Genomic DNA, 13,592 nt, shown 5'->3' with positions numbered 1-13,592 from the left:
AACATACTTGATGACCATCAGTGGGTAGGGAACAGGATCATCAGGCTGCTACCGTTCATTGCAGAATTGCTAACTTACTGCATAATAATGCTTTGTGAAGATACGCAACAGCCACATCTGAGGCAGAAGCTGAATTTGCTGAATTTCTTCAAGCTGCAGACCTGTAAAAAAATGATAATAAAGCTGTCATTTATAATGTGTTTAATCCATTTGCATCTGTTTCACTGTGTCTGTGCCTGAGGGTAGTTGAATTCTCCATTAATTCCCTTTGTTTCCCAATTGGTATGGGGCACCTTATTTTTTCCCTAATTTGTGTTTCTAAAACTCTTTGGGTACGACGGATGTCTGAGATCTAGGCAGGCTGCTATGGCTCATTCAAAGTAAATTAATTTCAAACAATAAAAAATGTGCTCACAAATCTATATATTCTGATTGCCTCACTCACTCGCTCACTCACTCGCTCACTCGCTCACTCACTCACTCGCTCGCTCACTCACTCACTCACTCACTCACTCACTCACTCACTCACTCACTCATTCATTCATTCACACATCAACAAAATCACTATTTCCTGTTTAGTTAAAATGCTGAAATTTGGCAGCATCTAGGCCAGTAGGTCTCCACTGATAAAGGACATTTTGATATATCATACACCAAAATCTCAAAAATGCCTTGCTGGAATTGATTACAATTTGGCGATGTTGCAGACAAAAAAAAATGAATTGACATGCTTTTTTATTTGTTGGTAAATTTTTTATTTGTTAATATTTATTAATATTATGCTAAACTGCATACTCTGTGCTGCGCTTATGAAAATCAAGGACATAGCAGACACAATTGATGGGTGACGCAAATAACACTGCTAACCATTAGAGTGGATAGATAACTGAGCTATGGTGGTGTCCTGGACAGAAAAAAAGAGAAGTGATCACATTCTGAAATGGAAAGAAAAAGTTCTGAGATGATACATAGCTTAATAGTTGGCAAGTGCTGTTTTTTTTTTTTTTGCTGTTGACTACCAGCACTCTTAGATGTGGACTGAGTCTCATTTTGGTTATCTGTTCCACTCCATTGATCTCTGTCAAACGATGAGTGGGGAGTTGGTAGTGTATTCCTGTGAAGTGTCAAGCACAGTGAAATACTCTAACATGAACCACGAGATTGTCCCCTGTGGAGTTTCAGCAACAGTGAGTGTATTTTCAAAAGGTGAAAGAAGTGATAACACCTGCACAGAAGTTCAAAAGGGAGCATAGTGCAGTTTAGAGGGAACATAGCTGATTTCCGTTTTAAATCATAAGAATACATTTTCCTTTAGAATTGTATTTTATAATGACACAAAACCCAAGTCAGTAGGAAAAGCAGGAATTGATCTATGACAGGAATGTTTTATACATGGTGTAGCAGTTAAGGCTTTTGTCCACCTCTTGAACCCTCAGGTACCACTCCAAACACCAGGTGAAAGTACAATCCTTCTTTATTGTACAGTAATCACGTGCACAAAGCACCCTCTACTCCACACTACTCATATAAATCAACACCAATTACAATGCTCTTTCCTCCTCACCCAGACACTTCGCCACCCTACCTCCCAGCTCAGCTCAGTGTACTGGGCTTTCCCAGAGTCCTTTATACACCCTGACCCGGAGGTGTTCCTGCCCAACAGTCCACAGTTCCTTATCCCTTCCGGGTCAGGGTAAACAGTCCTTATCTTCAACCTGGAAGCACGTCATCTCTCCTGCTCACGTGACCAGGACGTACTTCCAGGTTATAGGGCACACATAAGTCCACGGGCTTCCCGACAGCGACTCCCAGTGGTCCCCAAGGTATCCAGCAGGGCTGTGTATACAAACTACATAGTCCATGAGGCCCTGCTGGAACTTGGGGCACGTCCATGCTGTTGGGAGAGCTCCTCCTGGCAGCCTGGGGGTGGGGGCCGGAATATGTAGCCGGCCATCCATCACAATGGTCAATTGTAAATGAGTAAGCGGCTCCAGTGAAATATAATTATTACTTGTTTGAGATACTCTATGCCCTTATCCATGTCCACTTAATTCAGATAAAATTGTTTATATTTCTTTTGTTCTTCCAATTGGAGCACAGGCAGCAGCAGGATTTGAACCCACAACCTCAGGGTTTAAAGTCTTAGGTTCAAAGCCTTAACCACTAAACTACCTTCCAATAATATTAGACCTTGGTAAAAAAAAAAATAAAAGACAAACAAATATTGTTTAAGGCAAGCACTTTGTTAGTTACATAGTACTTCTGATATAGTATAACAGATTAAGTGACGACACTATAATGGAGGCCCACTGTTTTACAAAATTTCCTGGGCAAATAACACACCTAGTAAGTATTTACCAAACATTTTAAAAGAGTTGTGCCTCATAGATTTGGCATCTTAGATTCAAATCCCATGCCTGATTGTTGCAATAGTGGAATCTGTATGTTGTACCCATATCTGCTTAGATTTTCCTCTCACATTCCCAAAGGCGTGCAGGTTAAGATAACTTATGGCTCTACCCTTGGCTGTGTGTGGCTGTGTACATTAGTGGACCCTGTGTTGGACTGGTGCCCTATCCTGGTTTGGTTTCTCTCCTGGACCTGGTGCAGTTAGGATAGGCTACAGCTGCCACAAACCTGAACTGGATTGAACAGGTACTATAATGTTATTTTTGTTACGTTATAAGGAGACATGTACCTCTGCTATCCATTCATTTTAAGGAACCTGTTTTTTTCCATTGAAAGACCACAGGTAGCCAACTGTACACTGGAATGGGATGCCAGTTCATCTTGGTACACACTCACTCACACATCTGCACTCACTCATTTACAGTCATTAATTAAACTAACCTTTGGGATAACAGCAGCAACAACATTTCTTTATAATGCACATTTCTATACAAACAATGTAGCTCAAAGTGCTTTACAAGATGTCAAAGAGAAAGTTAGAAGAAATAAAAAAAGCAAATAAGATTAGGCAATAATATTAAAGAATAAGTTACAAAGAAAAAAACAAACAAATCTATATGATCTTAAAAACATATATATATATATATATATAGGTGTTATCAAGTATATATATGTATACAGTAATCCCTCCTCCATCGCGGGGGTTGCGTTCCAGAGCCACCCGCGAAATAAGAAAATCCGCGAAGTAGAAACCATATGTTTATATGGTTATTTCTATATTGTCATGGTTAGGTCACAGATTTGCGCAGAAACACATGATGTTGTAGAGAGACAGGAACGTTATTCAAACACTGCAAACAAACATTTGTCTCTTTTTCAAAAGTTTAAACTGTGCTCAATGACAAGACAGAGATGACAGTTCAGTCTCACAATTAAAAAAATGCAAACATATCTTCCTCTTCAAAGGAGCAAAAAAATCAATAGGGCTGTTTGGCTTGTAAGTATGCGAAGCACCGCGGCACAAAGCTGTTGAAGGCGGCAGCTCACACCCCCTCCGTCAGGAGCAGAGAGAGAGTGAGAGTGAGAGAGAGAGAGCCAGATAAAAAAATCAATACGTGCCCTTTGAGCTTTTAAGTATGCGAAGCACCGTGCAGCATAGTTAAAAGCTGCACACAGAAGGTAGCAACGTGAAGATAATCTTTCAGCATTTTCAGACGAGCGTCTGTATCGTCTAGGTGTGCGAACAGCCCCCCTGCTCACACCCCCTACGTCAGGATCACAGATAGCGCAAGAGAGAGAGAAAGAAAAGTAAGCTGGGTAGCTTCTCAGCCATCTGCCAATAGCGTCCCTTGTATGAAATCAACTGGGCAAACCAACTGAGGAAGCATGTACCAGAAATTAAAAGACCCATTGTCCTCAGAAACCCGCGAAGCAGCGAAAAATCCGCGATATATATTTAAATATGCTTACATATAAAATCCGCGATGGAGTGAAGCCGCGAAAGGCGAAGCGCGATATAGCGAGGGATTACTGTACATATGCTCAAAAAAAGTAAAGGAACACTTTGAAAAGACATCAGATCTCAATGGGGAAAAAAAATCCTGCTGGATATCTATACTGATATGGACTGGGTAATGTGTTAGGAACAAAAGGATGCCACATCATTTGATAGAAATGAAAATTATCAACCTACAGAGGGCTGAATTCAAAGACACCCCAAAAATCAAAGTGAAAAAAATGATGCGGCAGGCTAGTCCATTTAGCCTAAATATCATTGCAGCAACTAAAAATCGTACTCAGTAGTTTGTATGGCCCCTGCATGCTTGTATGCATACCTGACAATGTTGTGGCATGCTCCTAATGAGACGACAGATGGTGTCCTGGGGGATCTCCTCTCATATCTGGACCAGGGCATCTTGGCGGCGTCGGATTGACCGAAACATAATGTCCCAGAGGTGTTCTATTGGATTTAGGTCAGGTGAGCGTGGGGGCCAGTCAATGGTATCAATTCGTTCATCCAGGAACTTCCTGCATACTCTTATAACATGAGGCCGGGCATTGTTGTGCAGCAGGAGGAACCCAGGACCCACTGCACCAGCACAGGTTCTAACTTATGGATCCAAGGATTTCATCCCGATACCTAATGGTAGTCAAGGTGCCATTGTCTAGCCTGTAGAGGTCTGTGTGTCCCTCCATGGATACATCTCCCCAGACCATCACTGATCCACCACCAAACAGGTCATGCTGAATGATGTTACAGGCAGCATAACGTTCTCCACGACTTCTCCAGACCCTTTCACGTCTGACACATGTGCTCAGGGTGAACCTGCTCTCATCTGTGAAAAGCACAGAGTGCCATTGGTGGACCTGCCAATTCTGGTATTCTATGGCAAATGCCAATCAAGCTCCATGGTGCCGGGCAGTGAGCACAGGGCCCACTAGAGGATGTCAGGCCTTCAGGCCACCCTCATGAAGTTTGTTTCTAATTGTTTGGTCAGAGACATTCACACCAGTGGCTTGCTGGAGGTCTTGAAGGGCTCTGGTAGTGCTCATCATGTTCCTCCTTGCCCAAAGGAGCAGATACTGGTCCTGCTGATGGGTTAAGGACCTTCTACGGCCCTGTCCAGCTCTCCTAGAGTAACTGCCTGTCTCCTGGAATCTCCTCCATGCCCTTGAGACTGTACTGGGAATAGCCAAATGCAAAACTAGTGAAAAAACAGTCAGAAAAGATGAGGAAGGAAAAATGTCAATGGCCTCCACCTGTTAAACCATTCCTGTTTTGGGGGTCGTCTCATTGTTGCCCCTCTAGTGCACCTGTTGGTAATTTCATTAACACCAAAGCAGCTCAAACTGATTAACAACCCCCTCTACTACTTAACTGACCAGATCAATATCCCAAACGTTTCATTGATTTGATGCTATACTCTGATTAAAAAGTGTTTCTTTAATTTTTTGAGCAGTTTATATATATTGAGCACTAAGCGAGCAGGGGGCAAAGCCCCCTAGTATATGTATATATATATCAAGTAGAAGAGTAGCATCCTTATATACAATGACATGTTGTAAGTCTCTAAGGATGAATCTAGTGATAAGGTCAGATGGCCAAGAGAACAGAAAAAACAAAACAAAAAAAAACAGGCTAGAATTAAAAAACAAAACAAAATTTGCAGGGTTTCCAAGGCCACCCATCCACCACTGGACAAGAGTAAGAGGAGTGGTATGTAGGAGGAAGTCAGAGTACCTGAAAGAAAACCCACAGAGACATGTGGAGAACATACAACTGCACTTCCTACAAGAAGCCTTTTTATTTAATGTTTAAAATATGCTAAGTCTCTGATACCATGTAGTCCTGGAGTATATTAAACTGATTCAGTGATGGATGTATGGGTGAATTTGACAAATCAAACATACTTGAAACAAGCATTCTGGATAAATTATTACTGAAAAGATTATGCACGTATTCACAGGGCTGAATGGGCATCAATATGGCAGAACACAGTAGACAGGTACAGCCAAAAAGAATCTATTCTGGTGAAAAGCCAACATTTACACCATGTCATTTTACATGCAGGTTTTTGGAAAACAGGTGAAAACCCACATGAGTACAAGATAAACATATAAATTGCACACAGAGAGACACTGGGCTGTGAACAGAACCCTGGCCTACGAAGCTGTGCTGCTGTTCCTTCAAGTCTTTTAAGAAATCCATCAATCCTTCTCTAACCTGCTGATTCCAGTTCAGGAACACTGAGTGCCACCAAAGCAAGATCTGGTGCAAGGCAGGAGATAATTGTGGATGAAGTGCCAGTTTCATTTCATATATTTCTCAATGTGAGTTCTAATCTACTTATTCCAATTCAGGGTTTGCTCAAGCTAGAGACTGTTCAGCTGCATTGGCTTTACGTGAGGAACCAATCCTGGTCATAGTGCCAGTCGAACTTCAAAAATATTATATCTGTCTCAGGTTGATGTTGTTTTATGACATACAAACTAAAGTTGTAATGATATTTACATTGGCTTCCTATTTCAGCTTCATATTTGAATAAAAATGATAAGCTACAGCTCAGTTTCCTTGCTGTGTGGTTTTGAGTGTTTGGGCGATCCCATAGTAGTTCTTTTGTTTATTGCTAAATTCTAAGAAAAAAAAAAGTCCTCTGAGGCAACATGAGGAAATTTTGTAAAGATAACTCTTACAGTTGAAAGCTGTCTCTTAGCGTACTGCAGGTTCCATTTTTCAGTTCCGATTTCTCTGGTATTCTCTTCTGCACATACTAATGTTGCTGGTCCAGCCAACTGCATGTCAGTACCAGTTGGTGCACAACAGGAGTTTGCTCCTGCTGAGATTAAGTGCAAAATTGTGGTTTGATAGCAATGACAAGAAGAAAACAAACATCTCACTGCTGCCACAGTTATCTGCAGTGCTATTCTAATGTGATAGAAAAATACAATTTTGTTTTGCATGGAATTCGGTAGGTTGTTAGGATTCACACCTTTTGTTACATGACAGTGGATGACTTTCTCCAAAATCAGCAAATCTACAGCTTGGGGTAACTTGGAGGAACTAAAAGAATGGGCATCAAATGGGCACCAGCAACTAAATATTGTAAGTGCCATTCAGGACAGATGGACATCCTGGCTGGATGACAACATGAGCTTTAAAAAGATGGAAGATGCTAAGGGATGGACAAGCTGAAGCCAGAATGCCAGGAGCAGTTTCATCCCTCATCCGTTAGGTGGCAGTGGTCCACTGGAGGAGTCCCAGTAAGGACACCCACAGGAGTTCCTGGGAACTGCTCCCTAGGTGCCACAAGAGGGCACTGTTGGGGGAGAACTGTCCTGGTTATCAAACAGAAGTGCTTCTGACAAGTCATGCTGGGTCACCAGAAGCCATTCTCGATCCATTATAAAAGGAGTCTGCTGCCTTACTTTGCAGAGAGTGAAGAAGCAGCAGACGACACTCAACTGGAGGCAGAAGGAAAGGAGAACAACACATAGAGTTCATCATCCTAGTGTGTGCATACAACCTAATACTTAGCTTTTTTGTTTGAGCATTGGTTTTTAACTCCTTTGTACCCCTCAGCTAAGAGTTACACATAATATTTTGGCTTTTACGCTATTCACTGTTTACTTAGGATTTTTGATTGTTTACTTAGGATTTTGTCTCATGTCCAAGTCTCTGTTACTAAACCTTATCATACCACTTTTGACCATCTTCTGATTCCAACTTAATTCAAAATTAAATACCTTTTGTAGCTACTTCAAAAGATCATAGAGCACTCTTAGATTTGCAGATCGCCCTTAGACTAAAAACATAATCATTTAATCAAAGAGCATTCCTAACTTTGTTTAGGAATAAGAAATCAGTAGTCAGAAGAACTGGTACTTATTGCACAAACCATTCTGGTTTGAAGTCACAGTTACCACCATTTTGCATGTTGTCCTGTTTCCTTGTAGCAACAATGCAATGTTGTCACCACATGATTGTCACAAACGATGAGGCGTGATGTGATTTACCAGAGGCTATTCTAGATGGTGGTGAGTTTCAGTTTTGATTTAATTTTCTAGATAAGTACTATTCATAGTGGTGTTGTTAGCAATTTTCTTTTTGCAGTTTCACGTTCTGTATTAACGGTTTTGATTAGCATTTTGGCCAGTCAATGATATCAATTCCTTCATCCTCCAGGAACTGCCTGCATACTCTCGCCACATGAGGCTTAGGTATTTTAACTCTCTGGATTTTGACTATTGCACATTTTTAGACTAAGATTGTAGACTTTATTTCCTAGTGCCACTTCTTTTAGTTAGAATATTTGCTAATCTCAAAGGTGACATGACCCTCTTGATTATTTCCATGTACTGCATTTCAATGGCTACAGAATTTAGACTTTGCCGTTTTCATGGGCTAAAGAAACATGACATTGCACATAATGTAGCATGGTGATTCATGCACTTCATACTTACTATCCATGATTCCATAAAGACGCAAACATTGGAAAAGAGGAATGTACTTCTTGCCAACATCTCTCTCAAGGAAAGCTGCACCCTTAGACAAGCTACAAAAAATAAAATAAGAGTTAGGATCTGTATATTATGTACACATTCAATATGTGTAATAAGTAAATATGTACACATATTAACTTTGTGTTTATATTGAACAGTGAGAAACACCACTTTAGACAATTCCTTGAAGCTTACATTCATCTTAAAAAAATACAAGAGTGCTCTTAATAATTTAGTAATATGCACATATTACTTAAGTTTGCTGAGTGTAATGTATTTTAAAAGGCTACCTAATAAGTACCCATGCAAAGGTCACAGAAAAAGATCAAATCAATTATACAGTAGAACACCCTAGTTGAGAAACAGAGAAAGCCTCCCTCCCCATGATCCTGAAGCAAATGAATCACATTTGATAATGAGGTCCAGTTGGATTGTCTGGGAAACATCCATTTTTATGGCAAATTGGGAAGCCTTACTCTTATCGGACACATATCCACAGCGGATCCATGTTAAGTAAAACAATCAAATGTATTTTCCTTTGAAAGTAATTGAAGGGACGGGCATCTTTGTTCTGTTTCAGCTGTTTTCCATTTTCTTCATGGCAGACAATGGTTCTTGTATAACAAAGGTTTGACTGTTAGCAGGAGATTCAGTTCCTTAAGCCACAGACATTTATTGGTTGGCTGAAATGTCTGGTCATAAAAATCAAACTGAAATTGTGGTCCATGTTAAAACCAGGGCATATGCCCTCAAAATTCACTTTCTCTCACTGAAGTATTATGCTGCCTTTCCATTAGCAATGAGAACAAGGTAAGCCTGAGAACTGTGTGTCAAAAATATAAAGAACCACCTATGCCCGATAGCCAATCATCACCATAAATTCTGTGCATTACAATTATCACATTTATGTTTTCTGCATATAGAGGAGTAGACACACAAACTGAGATACTGATTTAGAATTTGTAAACCTGAACGGGGCTACTTATCAAAGGTGCTTCTATTCTAACAACACAGCCATATTTGGTGTATCAGTTGTGGACAGGAGAGTGACATTAGTGAAAAGCTTTGTTGAATGATACAAATACAACCATCTGCAGCTCAACAAGACAAAAGAGATGATTGTAGAGTTCAGGAGGGTCAAGTCCATCCTGCCCTCGGTTCCCATCAATGTGGTGAGGACTCCCTTGGACTGTACCTGAATGAAAGGCTTGAGTGGAGTGCCAACACGAATGCTGAATACAAGAAGTGTCAGAGTCGACATTATTTCCTGAGCAAGTTGACGTAATTTGGTGTATGAAGGCCACTCTTACATGTTCTCTACCAGTCTGTAATGCCCAGTGCCATCTTCTATGTGGTACTGTGCTGGGACAATGGAATAAAAGCAGGTGATGCCAACAGAATAAACTCTGATTTTAAAAGGCTGTCTCAGTCAGGAATGGAGAAAGTGGTGGAAGAGAAATCACTAAGGAAGCTGCTTATTACTCTTGTCAATGGCTCTCGCCCTCTATATGTGATCTTGGCTAAACAAAGGAGCACCGTGTAAAGTCATTCCTATCCTTAGCCATCAGCTTGTAAAATAAGCCACTCCATGCCTCAGGGATTATTGTTTTCCATGTGATAAGGGTACAGAGATTTTCTAGTACCCTTTTTAACAGTCAGTTGCCAATGATTGACATACATTAATACTGTGAAATTGTAACTGATGAGGCTATATGCAGGTACTGTATATTCACTTTACACTATATACTTACACTTTGTAATATCCTTATTGTACAGTGGTGTGAAAAACTATTTGCCCCCTTCCTGATTTCTTATTCTTTTGCATGTTTGTCACACAAAATGTTTCTGATCATCAAACACATTTAACCATTAGTCAAATATAACACAAGTAAACACAAAATGCAGTTTTTAAATGATGGTTTTTATTATTTAGGGAGAAAAAAAATCCAAACCTACATGGCCCTGTGTGAAAAAGTAATTGCCCCCTTGTTAAAAAATAACCTAACTGTGGTGTATCACACCTGAGTTCAATTTCCGTAGCCACCCCCAGGCCTGATTACTGCCACACCTGTTTCAATCAAGAAATCACTTAAATAGGAGCTGCCTGACACAGAGAAGTAGACCAAAAGCACCTCAAAAGCTAGACATCATGCCAAGATCCAAAGAAATTCAGGAACAAATGAGAACAGAAGTAATTGAGATCTATCAGTCTGGTAAAGGTTATAAAGCCATTTCTAAAGCTTTGGGACTCCAGCGAACCACAGTGAGGGCCATTATCCACAAATGGCAAAAACATGGAACAGTGGTGAACCTTCCCAGGAGTGGCCAGCCGACCAAAATTACCCCAAGAGCGCAGAGACGACTCATCTGAGAGGTCACAAAAGACCCCAGGACAACGTCTAAAGAACTGCAGGCCTCACTTGCCTCAATTAAGGTCAGTGTTCACGACTCCACCATAAGAAAGAGACTGGGCAAAAACGGCCTGCATGGCAGATTTCCAAGACGCAAACCACTGTTAAGCAAAAAGAACATTAGGGCTCGTCTCAATTTTGCTAAGAAACATCTCAATGATTGCCAAGACTTTTGGGAAAATACCTTGTGGACTGATGAGTCAAAAGTTGAACTTTTTGGAAGGCAAATGTCCCGTTACATCTGGCGTAAAAGGAACACAGCATTTCAGAAAAAGAACATCATACCAACAGTAAAATATGGTGGTGGTAGTGTGATGGTCTGGGGTTGTTTTGCTGCTTCAGGACCTGGAAGGCTTGCTGTGATAGATGGAACCATGAATTCTACTGTCTACCAAAAAATCCTGCAGGAGAATGTCCGGCCATCTGTTCGTCAACTCAAGCTGAAGCGATCTTGGGTGCTGCAACAGGACAATGACCCAAAACACACCAGCAAATCCACCTCTGAATGGCTGAAGAAAAACAAAATGAAGACTTTGGAGTGGCCTAGTCAAAGTCCTGACCTGAATCCAATTGAGATGCTATGGCATGACCTTAAAAAGGCGGTTCATGCTAGAAAACCCTCAAATAAAGCTGAATTACAACAATTTTGCAAAGATGAGTGGGCCAAAATTCCTCCAGAGCGCTGTGAAAGACTCATTGCAAGTTATCGCAAACGCTTGATTGCAGTTATTACTGCTAAGGGTGGCCCAACCAGTTATTAGGTTCAGGGGGCAATTACTTTTTCACACAGGGCCATGTAGGTTTGGATTTTTTTTTCTCCCTAAATAATAAAAACCACCATTTACAAACTGCATTTTGTGTTTACTTGTGTTATATTTGACTAATGGTTAAATGTGTTTGATGATCAGAAACATTTTGTGTGACAAACATGCAAAAGAATAAGAAATCAGGAAGGGGGCAAATAGATTTTCACACCACTGTATATACTGTAGATAATTCTTTTTATAGTGCATATCTTTATGCCCTTTTGTCTGCTACTGTAACTCTACACTTTCTCTGAGGATTAATGAAGTTAATAAAGTACCCATGCTATTGCCACTGTTATACCTTTATTGGAAGCCCTAAGACAGACAACAAAAACCTAGCATAAATGGAATACTGTCAAACTCGCACTACTACTTTCCATAATGCAAACTAATTCTCATATTATCACTCTATGAGTGACCGTGCTGGCTCAGAGTACAAGATCGGAGTGGAAAGATATAGTTTAGAAATAAAAGATGTAATCATCTGCCAGAAAGTCAGAAGGGTGCATAGTGGTCAGTGTCCCTATCAATAAGAAAATCCTTCTAAGAAAGATGACTAGGTCAACCCATGGATCACTTGGCACAGTCACATGGACCATACTTTGAGAACCACTGCTCTATGGCAGTTAAAGTGATGGAGTCTAAAAAGAGCAGTTTAAAAGAAAAAAAGAAACAAAACCAAATAAAGAACTGGTACTTAACAAAAGCCAGAGGTGTGATCCTTGTGAAATTTGTTCACACTGTGTTTGAAAGACGACAGCCTACTCTCACTCCCACTAAAGTGCACCAAAGACCCTTATTTTGATAATAAAAGTTGTAATTGTTTTGCATTTGAATGTCCGAAGAATCATTTGTGTACATTTTCTCACTTTTTGGGTTCTTTATCCTGGTGTTTCTGTATTTTTCTTGTTATCACGATGACCTCATTATGTACCATATAGATGCATATTTTAATTTGCAAGTATTAACATTCTGTGAGTGTTTCTACAAGGAAACCGTTATTGCTGGTCAGGTCAAGTGGGGGGTTATGTGACATGCTGAGTCATTGCTCCCCACCTATAAAAGATAGCGGCACACTACTTTCACCATCCTCCCTTTTGATAATTCTAAAAAGACTTGCGGTTTGATTTTTTTTTGGTGGTTACGTCATTGATCTTCTAGTCTGGATTTGACATTTTGCTACAAATATGACTTCTGACATTCTGGGTTTTCATTTTGACATTCATGTTTGCAGTCTTTTCTGGTATTTTTCACCCTTGCCTATATCCCTCTGATGACTACTAATCTTGCTCTTTTTTATCATTTTTCTTCTTCTGGTTTAGTTCCTCACTGGAACTGCCCAGCTCTTTAAGCTGTGATCACAACATACTGTATGTGCCTACTACAGTTGTTAAGTTTTGAGAATTTAAGTCAGAAGTAATAATCCAGTTAAGTGTCAAGTTGCTTTCTGTTAATCGAGTCTCCTTTCCTCACTGATTAAGGGGTGAGTGAGTGTGCTCTTTAGTTATGCTTACAAGGAACGAACCTTCTCCTCTTGAATAGTGTACCACTGCAGAATTTCTATGAATTATTTCAATATACAGTGATCCCTCGCTATATCGCGCTTCGCCTTTCGCGGCTTCACTCTATCGCGGATTTTATATGTAAGCATATTTAAATATATATCGCAGATTTTTTGCTGGTTCGCGGATTTCTGCGGACAATGGGTCTTTTAATTTCTGGTACATGCTTCCTCAGTTGGTTTGCCCAGTTGATTTCATACAAGGGAAGCTATTGGCAGATGGCTGAGAAGCTACCCAACTTACTTTTGTTTCTCTCTCTCTCTCTCTCTTGCGCTGACTTTCTCTGATCCTGACGTAGGGGGTGTGAGCAGGGGGGCTGTTCGCACACCTAGACGCTACGGACGCTCGTCTAAAAATGCTGAAAGATTATCTTCACGTTGCTACCTTCTGTGTGCAGCTGCTTC

The 13,592-nt window shown here is 40.4% G+C and overlaps 1 protein-coding gene across 1 annotated transcript in view; it reads right to left on the bottom strand.

Moving 5' to 3' along the window:
- The window catches only part of btbd16 (BTB (POZ) domain containing 16), a 101,110-nt gene that overhangs the window by 24,161 nt on the left and 63,357 nt on the right, over positions 1-13,592 (bottom strand). The window contains exons 6-7 of the mRNA XM_028792567.2: positions 8,371-8,462; positions 79-161 (exon numbers count right to left, since the gene is read on the bottom strand). Coding sequence (XP_028648400.2) covers positions 79-161; positions 8,371-8,462 — 175 coding nt within the window. The remainder of the gene's footprint in view (positions 1-78; positions 162-8,370; positions 8,463-13,592) is intronic.

This window comes from Erpetoichthys calabaricus, chromosome 2 (genome assembly GCF_900747795.2).
Source record: "Erpetoichthys calabaricus chromosome 2, fErpCal1.3, whole genome shotgun sequence".
NCBI lineage: Eukaryota > Metazoa > Chordata > Cladistia > Polypteriformes > Polypteridae > Erpetoichthys > Erpetoichthys calabaricus.
This window is presented reverse-complemented; position numbering and strand designations above follow the sequence as displayed.